The 16,455-nt window shown below is 43.2% G+C and overlaps 1 protein-coding gene across 5 annotated transcripts in view; it reads right to left on the bottom strand.

The window, feature by feature from the left end:
* ROR1 (receptor tyrosine kinase like orphan receptor 1) overlaps nt 1-16,455 on the bottom strand; it is a 146,855-nt gene that overhangs the window by 23,032 nt on the left and 107,368 nt on the right. For all 5 annotated transcript variants that reach the window (XM_032696573.1, XM_032696576.1, XM_032696575.1 and 2 more), the window contains 2 exons: nt 14,819-15,106; nt 13,704-13,734 (listed from right to left, as the gene is read on the bottom strand). In XM_032696573.1, the coding sequence (XP_032552464.1) occupies nt 13,704-13,734; nt 14,819-15,106 (319 nt within the window). The remainder of the gene's footprint in view (nt 1-13,703; nt 13,735-14,818; nt 15,107-16,455) is intronic.

The following is a 16,455-nucleotide window of genomic DNA, read 5'->3' as shown; positions in this document are numbered from 1 at the left end:
TCCCTGAAGGGATTTAAAAGCCGTGTGGATGTGGCACTTGGGGACATGGGTTAGTGGTGGCCTTGGCTGGGGGATGGTTGACCTGATGACCTTAGAGGGCTTTTCCAACATAACAGTCTTATGACTCTATAGAATTCCAGACTCCTTTAAAAAAGGGAGTGTATTTTTCCAACCAACCTTCCTAGGAATGATGTCAAGGCGGGAACAGGGCATTTTCCTCTGCTGGGGGTTGCTGGGTTTATGAGCATCAACCTCCACCTTGGGCTGGGGGTAAATCCAAACCCGATTTAAGCAGTTGGTCTGACTGAAATAACTGGTCAGGTCTAACAACTGTGAAAACATCTCAAGTCCACAGAACTCGCAGGTCTGTCATAAATTGTGCTCCTGACAGAGACACATAAATAGCGGCTCCTCAGCTGGGAACAGCCAGTCTGCTCTAAAGGGCATCAGGAGTCAGATTAAACTGGGAATGGCTGGTGAAAAAGATCGTTTTGTAGATAAGAAACTCATTCTTAAGACAACAAACATGAGTGACAATACGCTCCAGTGGAAATGAAGAGTTGTGCCTTCATTCCTTGGTGGTAACCGGATAAGGCAGGGAGAACCTCTTTGTTTTCTTTAAAAGCATTTTACCTCTCTCTGAAGGCTGCACAGACCACACTTCAGAACCCACCTTGGGACCAAAGCAGCCCTATTGCAGAATGCTGGGCTGTAATATTCAGAATTTAGGGCCCAAACATTCATATTTTGGTCAGCCTTCAGAAGGATGCCAAGCCCTAAATTCTGGAAATCCTGCTTTTAAAAATCCTGCTTTTACACATCCTGCTGTGTAAAAATGGCAGTTTTCTGCTCAGAAATGGGCCAAATCCCTTCTAAAACTTTAGTTTCTGGGAAAAAAAAAAAAAAGCAGACACCGCTTTTTCCTGCTGCTATCCCCAAAGAGTGAATATGTTGCAACACATCTTCCTGCCTATTTTCTGGCAGCAGCATTAAAGGAATTATTAAGGACATTTTAACCTCTTTTTCTTTTTTTGTTGTGGTAAATAAAGATGAAACCATCTATTTTTGCAAAGCCAACCCCTTCAAAACTCTACAAGTTTAAATAATTTCTCTAAGCCATTCGAAGAAAACCCCAATTTCTTTGCAGTGAGGTGTTTGTAAAATAACATCCCTTTGCAGCTCATTTACAGCCAATAATTGGTATTGAAGGGGAAAAAATCACTTTCCAATCCCCATAACAAGCACCACATTTTTTGATTCATGTGGTAGAAAGGTCCATTTTTTTCTGGACCTGCCTAAATTTTAGGATATGTAATTTATTGATATTTACCAACACATCGAATTATCCCAATTGCTTTATTTAGTTTTTTTTTTTTAAATTATTCCAATGAGTCAGCAATTGAGAATAGTAATTCCATTGAATTTTGCATTATGTTAAGCAATTATGTTAACTTGCCACTGTGAATGGCTCACAAATTTCTAAGACATTTTACACAGGATTACTTGGGTACTTTGATGCAAATTATATTCAGGGGACTGTTGTCTGCCAGACTTCCTACATGGAATGGCTGGCTGAGCTGTGACACCAACATTTCAGCTGTAAATCTGAAATTAATTGGTATTGATAAGCTTAAATGCATGAAATGCATGATATTAACACATTCCCTCACTAGAAAAATATTATTTAAGATAACAACTGTTTCTAGAACCTTGTTTTAATAAAGACTGTTCTGGCAGTTGTACTTTATTAATATTTTTATCTCGGAGTAGGTGAAATGCTGGTTCATATCAATACTCGCTTTTATCATGGGCTTGTCATAGAAAACATGTATTTTACAACTGCATAAAACAATCAAATGAGGATTAAGCCAAACATCATTTAAAAGGCACAATCCATGTAGCAAAGCAATTTGTGCATCGTGTGTGAGTCAAAAATCAAGGGAAATCCTGGTATTTCCACACCACTGCTCCTTCTATCCTGCCAAGGAACTTCATTTTGGCAAGACCACGATTGCCTGTTCTGTGTCATAAAATTGTCTTATAGGCCAAGACTAACAGTCCTGTCTTACTCCCACTGGGGTAAAATACAGAGCTGCTCCACAGAAACCCATGGAGTGAGTCTGGGTTCATCCTCATACAGCTGGGATCAGACTGACACAGTCACAGCTCCTCATCATAGCTCCAAACAGTGCAGAAGAGGCTTTATGATTCTTGTAAGTCCAAGATTAAGAGTTTCTGCTATAACTGGTATTTGTGTGTCTCAAGATGGAAGTGGCTGAACTGTCACCAATGACACAAAATTAAAGGGATTTCTTTATTTGTCATATAAATACAACAAAAGAGTTTCTACTCCAAAAGCAGCTAAAGAAGGCCTTAGAAAGCACCTACTAAAGGCAAATCTTTCAAACATAGGCAGGTCAAGGCAGCTTCCATCCAGGAATTGTGAAAGAGAACATCTCCATGAGCTCTTCACACCGATCGTGCAGCCCCTGCACTGTTGGTACTCACACACATCCTGAGGAGAACCAAGTGGCTCCAAATCTGCTGACTTTATATATCCAAGACAAAACAGTGGAATGGCTGAAATGAAGCCCAAACAAGCCAGGATTTGACGTGGTAACAGAGCTGGGAGCAATTCCCAGGAAGCTACAGAAAAGAGACCTCTCAGTTGCACTTTGGCTTTGGTGAAGTCAAGAGCTGGGTCGTAAAGATAACAGTGGCTGTATATTTAGAACCTTCTAGAGGCATTTGCACAAGTATGTTCAGAAGTTAAAGACAGGTAAAATCAACATGACACTTTTTTCCCCCAAGTATGTGCTCTAGTTAATTCAAACCCACCAGATTTGGAACATGACACACCCTACGGCCTCTCTAGTGGGGACTCCTCACCTCTAAAACCTCCCAATCTCTAAATGAGCTGTGAACCTTGAAAGGGGATTGGTTTGCAAAGTGTTCTTGGTGCTAATTGCTGGGCACACTGTGGTAAAAGAATGTGCCCGTTCACCTCCAGCAAAATCAGGACTGAGAGGAAATTTATTTGTTTAAGGTAAATTTACCCACACAAGAAATTTGGCTGGAAAACTAAGGCAGGGAAACATTTGCCATTAATTTTTGTTTAACACTGATCTTTGTTGTCTCAGGCATCAATGACAGCACCCAACCAATTCCAGCTCAGATGATAACTGCTTTCCTTCCTCACCCAGGTAACCACACGTATTTTCCTGTTAACAAGATCAATAAACTTGACACATTCAGAAATCCCTGATTAACTCCCTTCCCGGTATTTGAAGTCGAAGGGTTATTGCTTTGAACGGCCAAAGCTGAAACGTCAGGAGTGGTTTCAATTATCAGGATAAATAATGTAACACCTTATAATCTTCTCCCTGGCACTTAATGACTGTGTGATGAAGTTACACAGACTGGGAGTGAGTAGTAACTCCACACAGGTTGACTGAGCAGTGATGTTATCCTTATAGGAAAGCTCATTGCCAAGGTTTTACACCGTGTTGCGGTAATGGAAACACCTTGGGTCAATACAGAGTTATTCCCAAATTTAATCTTTTTACTTGACTGAATAAACACTTGCCCCAACACTGGTTCTCCTACAGGCTGTGGAAGCCTGGAGTAAACTCTTAAGTTGAGCTTGGGATGACTGACATGTCCTTTCATGAAGGAATGAGGGTTGTTCCTTCCAGTTTCATGTGGGCTTTCCCAGCTCCCTCATCATGGGGCTCACAACACCCTTGACACTGGATGATTACATGACTGCCAAAGATGTCCCTTTTAATTGCTGACTTTCAAGTGTTTTTCACAAGACAGACCCCTTTAAGCATGCCCCCACTCATCCTCCCCTGGGAGAGGAGGAGCTGGCTCCCAGCAGGACACCAAGGCCAAGGGAGGTGGGACATTATCCAGAGTCAAAGGAGAAACACCTCACAATCACTGAAACATTTATCAGAAGATCTAAAGGTACAAAGAGGGGATTAAGGGAAATGGATTCAAATAAAAAAAGAGTAGGTTTAGGTTGGATGTTGGGAAGGAATTCTTCCCTGTGAAGGTGGTGAGGCCCTGGCACAGGCTGCCCAGAGAAGCTGTGGCTGCCCCATCCCTGGAAGTGTCCAAGGCCAGGTTGGAGCAATGTGGGATAGTGGAAGGTGTCCCTGCTCATGGCAGGGGGTGGGATGAGATTACCTTTAAGGTCCCTTCCAACCCAAGCACTCTGGGGTTCTGTGATTCTCTGAAGGAAGGAAGTTCTGCAGCCCAGCTCCCAGCTGAGGGACAAGCAGTGCTCCAGCACACGGCTCTGGATCTCAGCCTTGGAATGTCTCACCAGGGAAAAAATCAAAGGCTCGGCACTGAGTCCATTTGAAGGGGGAGGAGAAGCCTAAACTGCCCATGGGAAAGGAGTTGTGGGAAGAAGGGGGTTACATATACACAGAGATGACTTTTCATGTGGGTGAAAGAGAGCCCAGGACAGGAAACCACCCCATCCCATGGAGCCACAGCCGCTGCCTCCCCTGCCAGGACCCACACTTTGTTTGCAAGACTGCAACTGTTATTATTATTACCAGTTTTTGTTCTCTTGAATAATTCCTGCCACAAGCAACCAGAGCTTGCACTACTGTAACGTTTCAAATATTTCATCTTAATTCTGTTTTCAGCCCACTGAAAAGCCAGGCTGGCAGATAAACCAAAAACCTGCTTGAAGTTGTGCCCAGAGCTGAGCCATTAGGATCTGACACATCCCTCATTGCTCTTCTTTTCCTTGGTTCCCCATCAGCACAAACTGCAAGGAGTAGGATTTGCTTAAGGAATATCAACAACAGCTGGGCACTGAAGCAAAAGAACAAAATGAGAATGAGATTGAGATTTGCCCACTGAGATTTTATTACCCGATTACACAAGATGTTTTATTGCGACCACAGAAACATTATGGGCCTTTAAATAGGATTTCCCTTCTAATTAAAGGCTTTACAGCACAGGGGAACCTCCTGTACCTCAGAGATGATCTCAGACATTAACTGGCTTCTGAAACGTGTGACTGGTTCTTTATTCCACCCCTTACACACACCAATTCCCAACTCCAGAAAAACACAAGAACAACATTGGGCCACCAGATGCTGCAGGTTTTGAAGTAAAACAAGACCACAGAGGACTCTGAAACACACTTGCTCTGTGTGAGAGAAGTTCAATTTTCTTTCAGAAAATCCTAATAAAGACAACTGAGTCACAATTTCACCAGACAGTTTTCTGACTTAATTGCATTTAACTCATTCCAAGACAGCTAGAAATCACTTTATACCATAAATACATGACACAGGTTAGAGAATTATTTCCCTCCAGAGACCTTTACAACTCCTCCCCAGAAGTAACACACTGGACAATAGTGCTAATGGGGACCAGAGAAAATCCAGCAATGTGTTCTCCTGCAACACCAAAGTCTTGGGGTGACTGTGAAATCAAGGAAGTTGGTTTCCAGACCTTTACTTTTTGTTGTGTTTTACTTTTTAACTTAAGATAGATCAGCAACCCTCCAAAATAGAAGAGAAAGCTCCAAAAGCCTGGGATTGGGATGTATTTTACACTGTAAAATATGACCCTTGTCCCCAGAATAACAGCACTCATCTCTACTTTAGCAACTCTTTGGTGAGGAGCCATTGAAGAAGGTACTGGGTTGTATAAATATACAAATAAAACAAGAGATCAATGATCTCTGCCAGAAACTTTAAGATTTGGTGGTGTCTTGAGCATAACATAAATCAGGTCTAATCCCATATAAATCAGGGACACTCTAAACCATCACTTTTTCATTTGAGGACAAAACACACATTCAGGACAAGTCCTTTCCAAAATCAGCAGCACAAAGCCAAGCTCTGTTCACAGGACTGAAACCCGACCCAGGCCAGGATGGGTGAAATTCATTGTTACTGTAATATTGTCACATCTTTTCTCACAGCCTTTGGGCTCCAAAAAATCTGTCTAAGACCCTCAAAAATGCCCTTATGATTAGAGTTAAATGAAAATTTTTTGATCAAAATTGTCTTAAAGAACAAACATGAAAACTGGAATGTTTCACACAAACCCAGTGGTTTGGCCCAAATGGTTGCTGCAGTGTTTTAGCAGCTCCACAAGGAATTTTTGGGTTGGCTTCAAAATAGTTGTTACCTGGAACGACCACATGAAGTATGGGAAAACCAGGTTCTACCTCTGCTCTGAAGCAGAGCCAGTGTCTTCCTCGCTTCAAGTGAGAACGTGCTGAGAATTTTCTGAGAAAATAATATTATTTTTTACAACAGTTGAAGAATATCTCCATGAAGGAGATGATCAGCAGAAGCAATGCAACTTTTCAGCCTTTCCTGATTTTTTTCCCTCCTTTTTCAATGTGAGAAACTTCATAATGATCCTTGTTTTGCTCCTTTTTAAATAAACCAGAAAAATACACATACAGTCTGTAACTCATGTCAAATTATATAATTACAGGATTTCTTTAGTGTTCTAGAAACACTGATAACTGAGATATCCAGTTAGAGAAAGGAAACTCTATCCTCTATCTGTACTTTAAGTATCAGCCCACTTAGAATCCTAAAGGTTGGAAAAGACTTCCAAGATCATCGAGTCCAACCAGTAACCAGGATCCTGAGTGGGATTTGAAAAGTTCCTACACCCACAGTGTTAAAAATGGCAATAAGGTCTTGATATATAAATAAAGGCAGCAAAGTCTTGACATAATGACAATATAAATGCATTTTTCAGTGTTACCCTCAGCACTAAACTCCCCCAATCTCTCAGGGTCTTGCCACAAATCCCATGTGCCACATCAGGGGTTACTGACTATGCAACTGCTTGTATTAAAATCTCAAAAAAACAGAAGTCCAAATACCCTTCAAATACTGACTGGAGCATTCCACAAGGGCCATTTCTATACCAAACATTTATCCACATATGTAGTTGCTATGGGTGATCCTGCACAGAAGGAAAACAAATCCAGTTCTTAAATAGCACATTGTCTTTTCCTTTGTGTTACTGAAATGCATTAGGGAAATCTGGCTCCCCATATCCAAGTCATAATGTACCTCAGTCCCTTCTCCCTCCCCACTTAAAAAAATATTGACGTGGCTGTAATTCATTTGTTTTCAGATAATACAACTCTGCCTCCACACTGTGCCATACAGTGCCACATGCAGACAGAAGGGCTTTCTGTTTGCACTGCAGGCAGATAAGGGAACACTTCAGCTAAAATCTGCAAAAATATTTATCAGATACCCTTTTAAAAGTCAAAAGCACTTTCTAAGGTCAATCTTTCCCCAAGCCACAGGCCAGTTTCTTTTCTACAGACTTACCAGCATAACAAAATACAATTTAAGCCACTTTATTAGTAAGAGCTACATGGCAAAGAATTTCGGTGTTTGCAGCATTGCTCACATGGAAATGTGGATGGTGCAGGGCCACAGCAAAGAACAGCTGGATTTTGGGAAGAAATTCTGTGAACATGGTGAGGCCCTGGCACAGGTTGCCCAGAGAAGCTGTGGCTGCCCCATCCCTGAAAGTGTCCAAGGCCAGGTGGGACAGTGCTTGGAGCGATGTGGGATAGTGGAAGGTGTCCTGGATGGAACAAGATGAGCTTTAAGGTCCCTTCCAACCCAAATCAAACCATTCCATGATTCTACCCTTTATTTTGTTACAGGCCACTCATGCAGTAGTTTGGGCCCATCGCCCCAGGATGTCAAACCCAGCCAAAGTGACCAGTGGCACTTCAGCTGCATCTGAAGAAGCACAAACAACTCCACTCCAGGCCACAGAAACACACCTTTAATCTCACTTTGGCTCAGTTTCCCACATGAATTCTGGGAGATAAGAGAAGGTAAAGAGGCAAAGGACCCTGGGATTCCCAGATTATGGGTATATTTAGCTACATAAGTACCCTGAGGTAGATAAAATACACCAAAATAGGAGCCAATTCCTTTAATACAAGACACAAATATGGTTTCCTAAATTCTGTACTACAATTACCCAGAGGTTTTATTTCTTTTTGTTCACTCAGGAAAGTCCAAGAGCTTGACTCCCAAAAACCTGTACACCCTGGTGCCTCAGCAACCACCTCACTGTCTGTGATGCCACAGGAATGTCCCAGAGCAAACTGCAGCAGAATAATCAGAACCAGGGAAAAGGTGAGACAGTGGCATAACAGATAAGTGTGCCCCAGATCAAAGACCAAAGTGAAGAGGACAAGGCCAGCTTTCCCTGGAAACATTCCCATTCCACCCTGACATGCTCACAGCAGATAACCTGACTCGCAGCCTCTGGCAAAACTGAGGGAGTATTATTTTCACTGGGATGAAGTAATGCAGCAGGATGTGACATGGTTTCTGTCAGCATCAGCCACTCACACTCCAACTCTGCACCACGTGGGTTTTTTCTTCCCAAATATATTTATATTGGCCTCCACATGGAATATCCCACTTCGAGTTTGTGTCTAAGATCCTACAGGCCACAGGTACAAGCTGTTGTACCAACACACAGTGGGGTTATAAAAGATCCTGCACCAAAACTCATGGGAATTGTGTTCAGTACTCATCCAAAATTTCCATCATCACTGAACAGCAGGGAGGGAGTTTCTGTGACAGCCAAAAATATGGTACAGGACTGGAAAAGAACACACCTCCAAGATTCTTGGGGTCAAGCCTGGCACCCTCCTGGGGGCAGAGCCTTGGGTTCTGTGGGCTGGGAGCTCAGTCTCAGGATGAATCTGCTCTTGCCTCTTTATTGGCTTTTTTTCTTCTATAAATTTTAACTTCTATGGCCAAAATTTCTCTGTTACTCTCTGAAATGCACAGTCACACAGCTGGCCAGGTCTCTCCTGGATGCTGGCCAGTGGCTACGTGTTTTCTCATTGAAGGGACCATGGTGACATCCAGCCACGCAGAGCCACTGCATAAAGATCTATTTTATTAAAAAACCCACATGTGTTTCACTACAAGCAAAAAATAATAAAAAAACCCTTAATCACTGAAAAAGAAGATGGGGGAATCCTGGGAGGGTTGAGGTTTCATGAGCTTCCCAAGCTATTTCTGGGAATCATAAACCCCATTTTATGAATCAAGTGCCCCTTAAAATTACAGCCCTCTCATCTCCTCTTTTCCTCCCCTTCTCATTCCCAGTGGTTAAATAAAGAAAATAAAGGTTATATAGATATATAGATATACAAGAGGCTCTATTAAGAATAAAAGGACTGTTTCAGAGCAATATTGACACAAGGAATTTATATTCTCTGCTCGGGAGGTGCCAGTCCATGACATCCACATCCAGTTTGATCAACATTCCCGCTGTTGCACAGCAACCACTGCACATCCAAGAGCAGGAATATTGATGAGCCAGTCATTTTTCTCCTTTAAAACCTAAAACATCATGTCTTGTGAACTCACAGAATACTCCCGAGAGGTGCCACACTGATTTTCCGATGTTTCCACTGCACTAAGTCAAGAGTCTGTGTTGTTGAGTGAACTATTTCACCTGTGGGTTAAACCTTCTTGGAACGTGCTCATGACACAATAAACTGTGTGTGGTTTTCTAACACAGAGATAATTTTCTTGAACTCTTCCCACTGGAACTCGCTCCAGCACGGTTTTTCCAGCTCATTTTTAGACCAGACCATGTAAACTGCAGGTTTAATTTTCTCTCCCACTATAGCTCTTGTGGCAGTTCTTGAACTGTGCTCCATCACCTCTAATTTCAGTGATTTGTGTCCAGAGTTTCTCCTGCAGAGGGTGAAGCTCAGGGCAAGCACAGGGCCCTCGCTCCAGGAAGAGGAAACAATATAGAATGAGACAAAAATAATAATAATGAAAAAGATTGGGCACACAACCATTTCCCAGGCCAAAGTATCTCAATTGTTACATCAGATTCTCTCATCTCCAGGAATCTGCTGTGCTCTGATCTCAGCCTGTTCTGATTTTGATCTCTGTTTCATGACCTGAGGTGAAGATACACACTGCTATGTCCTTAAAGGACCAAACCTTGCTGTGGATATATCATGGATATAAAGTGAGTTTTACAGTGATGTGAAGCACAAGAACTTAAAAAATAATGTTAAAGTTATGATCTTTCAGGAAATTTTTAGAAGCCATGGCTACAGTGGTGCGTATGCCTGGGCTAGTGGAAGGTGTCCCTCCAACAAGATGATCTTTAAGGTCCCTTCCAACCCAAACCATTCTATAATATATTTGTATTCACAATATATAGACACGCACAGAAAGATGCACAAGTACACGAGTTAACTACTAAATGCTCTCTTTCATCATCCTCAAATTACTAAATTAATCCAATTGGAGTTCACATTCATAAATTCCATGGATAAAAGAAGGGGGTACCTGAGCTGATGGTGGCCTTTTACACCCAGATTCAGCCAGACCCCTGTGCCCCATGTGCCCCTCCCAGACTCCTGCCTGCCGTGGAGGTGCCCTTGACACCATCCACTTTATGGAAACTATTCCAGGAGTCTGGGAGCCAGAGCTGGTTCCTGGCCATGCATCCGGAGTGCAGGACAGAGGCATTCCTGCTTTCCCCACAGCTCACTGAGCTCCTTAGAGCTGGCACTGGATCTGTGGCACCTTCCGGCACAACACGAGATAAAATAATGATTTATTTATGAAACAGCAGTGGGAGTTGTTGGGGTTTTTTTTAAAGCAAAAGAAGCTTCTTCCAGTTAAGTCAGAGCAGCAGAGCAGGTTAATGGGATGTGATAACCCCCAGATAAGGGTTTACAGCTGACCTTTGCCAAAAAGGGGAGAGTTAAAGGAAGGACGTTTAGGTCAGGCAGCGCTTCCCACCCCAGCAATACCTTGGGTTCCTCACGTTCTCAGGGACAGCACTGCTGGATTTTCTTTCATTTGCTTCAGACTGATTGTCAAATCAGACTTTTGGCTCTGGATAACTCTACCAGTGCTTAGGGAAAGCAGAAACATGTAACACACACATGAATTATTTGATTATCTAGCATTGCCTGCCTTCTTTTACAGAAGTCACCATTTAACCTTTTCATTTTTAAGCTACACTTGGCCCATCTATTTCTCACATCAGTGCAGAGCTCTGCTCCTATAAATTATGCCAAGAAAAAGTGCTGAGCACATGGATTTTTTTTTAAAACATGATCCTCAAATTAAATCTGTAAATGAACAGAACCTTCCCCTCCTGGCAGGCTGATAAAGAGGACATGGGAAAAGCAGGCCCAGGGAAAAGGCTGCTACTTGCCATCAGTTTTGTTCTGAGCTGATGCTGATAAGGCACAAACACTATGCAAGTACAAGTTTTCATTTCCTCAACATCCTCCGAAGTGCTTTCCAGATTTAGCCTTCATCTAAACCACTCTGAGATGTCCCCAGATGTACAGGGAGTGTCCATGTGCTCCGAGCAGCACCAGCCCCGCCGGCACAGCAAGGGGGAGAGACACAGATTCCCATCGATGTATTCTAGGGAATGAAAATCGGCTGAACCCATGGATCCACAGCCAGTTTAGCCACAGCACCAGGATTAGTGACTTAACTTTTAAAAACATGGCAGGAAGATATTTTATCACCCAGCTTCCAGGACTATTCCCGAAGGAAGTACTTCCCCATCCCTGGAGGGAGGATGGTGAGGGGACTAATCTATCACCTGAGAACTTGAAAACTGGGGTTGGTTTTCACAGATAAAAGCAGATCAATTAATTGCATAGCTACAAATTCATTTCTGAACTTGTACAGGGAGAAGGCTACGCTTGAGAAGGCCACAAAATCCAATATTCAGGGTGTTGTTCGCATGGAAGGAACAACAAAGAGCAGGGACCAGATTTTGAGGTAATTTCCCTCCTTTATTTCCAATTTTCCCTCCCACAACTGAGCCTAACCTGTATCCATAAGGCTCTTGCACTCATGCTATCAATGAGGTTCAACACAACATACATGGACTTGTTTTTTCACTCATTTAAAACAAGTTCCAAGTTTGTAATTTCTTTGTCATAAGCTCCTTCTTGATTCTCTGATTTCCTAGATTAAATCTGATTGGCTTCTAGAGGAATGTAAATGTTCTCTGTTCAGTAAAACAGATCCCTCTGCTCATTTCTCTGGATGTATCTCCCTCCAATGTTTAGCACAATGTGACCTCTCACCACTCAGCGCCACAACCTCCCAGGGTAATGAAGTGTGACTAAATATCTTTTTTGGTTACAAAATTATAAGGCACGATTACAAAATCAAAATTTAAAGAGGACATCTCACTTTCTTTTCACCTTTTCTCATTGTGTTTGTATTTTAGCTGGTTAAATTGTGGTATTTCATTTTTTTGCAGGGGCACAAAGCAACCCTCAAATCCTGCCAGAAAATAAAAATGGGAAAAAAGGTTCCCAAATGTAGTTTGTTTTAAAAAGCGAGGCAATCCTGAGTGGCCCAGACAGTGAAATTCCAGCACAGCTCTGCTTTCTGCGCTCACGTGGGTTTCTGACCACCAAGGATGTCTTGCTCAACCTCACAAATTTCAGAAACCCCAGACTAGGTGGGAGCAGATACAAAATACTCCTCTTCTCACCTCATTCATTAAGTCTCCAAACTGCTGAAGAGCCCAGCAGCCCCCGCTCCCCAAGGCACCGTGATTTCCCCCCCAGAACAATCACAAAATGGAGCTAAAATCCCAGCGAAGAGCTCCCCTTCCAAAACAAACTCCAACTCCTTGTCAGGCACCTTCACAAGGGGAGACAAACCACATTTTCTGATGTTCCATTAGAGGGCATCCTCGCATGTCCTTTTGTGGTCAGATGCTCCTCCTAATTTATATCCTCTGCAATGCTTTGGGAAAGATCTTCCATAAGGAGCCAGGAATGTTCAAATCCCCAAGTTTTTGCATCTCTTGTAATTATATTAAGAGTTTCCTTTTATGTTTTAGTTGGTTCTGTATTTCTCACCCTCACCAGGAGAGGTGGATCTTCATTATTTTTCCACACATGAGATGTGAATAAGCTGGACACACCATCACAAAACTAATTTCAAACTTCAGGACAAGTGAAAATCACATTTGAAACACAATGGGGGGCTACAAAAGGTGAGTAAGTTTGGTAATGTGTTTTGAAACAAGAGATAAAAGTGTATATTCTCAAAACCTGCCGAAGACAGAAGCTCCACTGCCAAAATACAACGTGGCATGTGCTCAGCCCCAGCAACAGGAGCCAAACCTGAGCTCCAGTAAACAGGGAGCTGCTGTACCAACAGCCACTGCTCCCACCCACATACTTAATCTTTAAAAAGTCAGGTTTAAGACAGTTTACTAATGCAGGTACAGATAGATACAGACACAGTTTACGACCAGCAGTCCCCTTAAAATCAGTAAGAAGCCCCTTGGTAGTAAAATCTACTTGTAGCGATAAATATTTTCTATACTGGGCTGTGACATGCATGAAGCACCTGGAAGTGCACTGAAATCAGCTCAAGGACTGAAGGCACCAGAGGATCTAAAGGCAATAATATTGGAAATTAAGAAGTCTAGGATAAGAAATAGGAGTTGACATGACAATATGAAAATACAGCTACGAGACAGATAATTCAGTTATAATAAATTACCATCCTATCTGACTTAAAGCAGAATGTAAAAGTGCTCCTGTCACACAGGATGACAAATGAACTTCTGACTGCTGAAATGGAAGATTAATGAATAGATACAACAGACATGAAACAACTTACGAGGATCCTGGGCTGGCTGTTGGCGGGGGACCTGGAAAAGTGACAGAAGAAAAACAGCGGGATGAGTTATGGTGAGGTGGGAACAGGAAGCTTTTGAAAAGCTTTTAAAAGATAAAAGTAACAGTCTGTCATGTGGGATGTGGTTCGTGTAGCTGAGCAGAGGAGTGGCAGCTCCTCAGGCCCACAGACAAGCCTGGATCCTGCAGCACTGATGGGCTGCAAGAGGAGGATAATAAACAGGTGAGGAACTCAGCCCCCATTCCAAACTGCCTTAGGAGAACATCTAAGGATTAATTTCTTATCAGAAATTAGGAAATGTGGGAGGTTTATGAAAAAAGACTATGAAACTCATCACATAGATGATTCATTGTGTCCTGCTTCTAAGAGGATTTAGCAGCACTCTGTGCTGGTATCTTCATCTCAGTGAGTTATTTCCCCCGACTGTGGAAGAGGAGAAGGCACACTAAACCTGTTTCTTGTTTGGAATCTTCTCAGCTGTAAGATCAGCTTTGAAGGCAGTTATCTCAACATATACTTGGAAGAAAAAGTGCTTATTTTACCTGACAGGTACCTATGTATCTCAGTACCATGCCCTCAGTCTGTTGTGCAAGCTGAAATTTCTCACTCACGAGGGACAAAGGTCACTCAGGCACTTGAGAATAAAATGTTTTCTCCCCTCTGGTCTGAATCCAGTCAGGTACCATATTAGTGGAGGCTCAGGGGGAACCTTCTCACTCTCTGCAACTCCCTGACAGGAGGTGGAGCCAGGTGGGGGTCGGGCTCTGCTCCCAGGGAACAAAAGACTGGACAAGGGGAAATGGCTTCAAGTTGTGCCAAGGGTGGTTTAGACTGGATATTCTGGAAAATTTCTTCATGGAAAGGGTTGGAACAGCTGTCCAGGGCAGTGGTGGAGTCACCAACCCTGGAATTGTTCAAAAAATGCGTGTATGTGGCACTTGAGGACATGGATTAGTGGTGAACGCGACTGATGGTTGGACTTGATGATCTTAGAGGGCTTTTCCAAACTTAATGATTCCATGACACTAGTACATCAGTGTGTTCATTTTCAGTGGACAAACACACCTTTCCCAGTGCTTTCCAAAGAGAGAACTCACCAAACTTCACAAACAGCACCCCGGTGGTGGACACGGTCTTCCTGCCGTTGGTGGCCACGCACTGGAAGTAGCCGGTGTCCGTGGTGTCCAGGTTCCGTATCCTTAGGCGGGACCCGTAGCTGGTGGCACGGAAGGAGATCCTGCGGGGCTCCTGCACCACCGGAGCGTCGTTCTTCAGCCACCGGACCGTGGGAGGGGGATTCCCAGAGACCTTGCAGTGCAGCTCCGCCGTCTGGCCCAGCGTGGTGGTGATGTTGTTCATGGGCTCATCCAGTGTCAGGAAGTAATCTGTGACACAGAGAGGAAAAAAGGTGGATAAAGAGCTCCAGAGCAGGGAATGTCCTTCTGAAGAAAGCTCGGAACGTCTTTGAAGGGAAACAAAGGAAGTCACTGTCAGGTTTCCCTCTACTTTCTCAACATCATCCAATTTGACTTCATTTAACACAGAAAAAAGAGGTAACACTGCTTCTCTTTTGGCTTTTATTTTTTCTTTTTGCCAACCAGTAAATGTGAAAAACACGTATCAGAGCTCCAGCTGCTCATTCTGATGCAGACCTGCCTCTGCTCGTGTTTGGATCAACAAAATATAGGAATATATGAAATTAATTGCTCAGAAGTGAAGATCTTGTTGCCCAGAGAGATTGTGGATTCCCCATCCCTGGAAGTGTCCAAGGCCAGGTTGGACAGAGCTTGGAGTAACCTGGTCTAGTGGAAGGTGTCCCTGCCCATGGCAGGTGGGGGGACTGGATGAGCTTTAAGGTCATTTCCAACCCAAACCATTCCAAGATTCTCTGATCCTGTCTTGGAGCCATTTTAACTGACTCACAAAGAAGTGCAGACAGTGTGTTGTCAATGACTTTGCAATCACTGACTGCAAATATGAGGAATAAGGATCCTATTCAGGAGGAGGAGACTTTGTTCTCAGTCAGTATGTCCATTGCTAAGAGCACTAAACTTTATCTTCAACCTGAAATTGGTCTCATGATCAAAAAATCAAATTAAATCAAAATTATGCAAAATTAAATCAGATTTTTAAAATATCATATTAAATCAAAATTAACCTCTTCTAATCCATTCCCAAGCATTGCCTTCTCCTATCAAGGGCTGTTTTCACTCTGCATCCTTCAGGAAGAGGTCTATTTCTAGTAAACTGTATTCAACATTTAATTAAATCCTCTAAAGGCAGAGAGTGAGAGGGATTGGGATAGGGGAATGTGACACTCAGGCTTTCATCTCCATGTCAGAGGTTCAAACCTAACAGTGGTCATTAGTGGTCCAAAGCATTATCAGACCCTGGCTGTCTCAGCAGGGCAGCCAGGGAATGGGAAATCCAGGCTGTATCCAGCTCCTGCACTCTCAGAGTCAGCCCAGGAGGTCAAGAAAAGCCTGTATCAGTGAACTTGGAGTCATATAATCCCAGAATGGTTTGGGTTGGGAGGGACCTTCAAGATCATTCTCGTCCTCTACCATGGGCAGGGACCCCTTCCACTAGACCAGGTTGCTCCAACCTGGCCTTGAGCACTTCCAGGGGTGGGGAGTTCACAACCTTGTGCTGTGCTGCTCATGCTCCGCTGTTCTCAGGTCCACCCACCATTCACTCCAGCAACAAGCCTTCCTAAAGGTGTGCACAACCCCTG

This window comes from Chiroxiphia lanceolata, chromosome 9 (assembly GCF_009829145.1).
Source record: "Chiroxiphia lanceolata isolate bChiLan1 chromosome 9, bChiLan1.pri, whole genome shotgun sequence".
Lineage (NCBI taxonomy): Eukaryota > Metazoa > Chordata > Aves > Passeriformes > Pipridae > Chiroxiphia > Chiroxiphia lanceolata.
The sequence above is the reverse complement of the archived record's forward strand: the minus strand, read 5'-3'. Positions and strand labels throughout refer to the sequence as shown.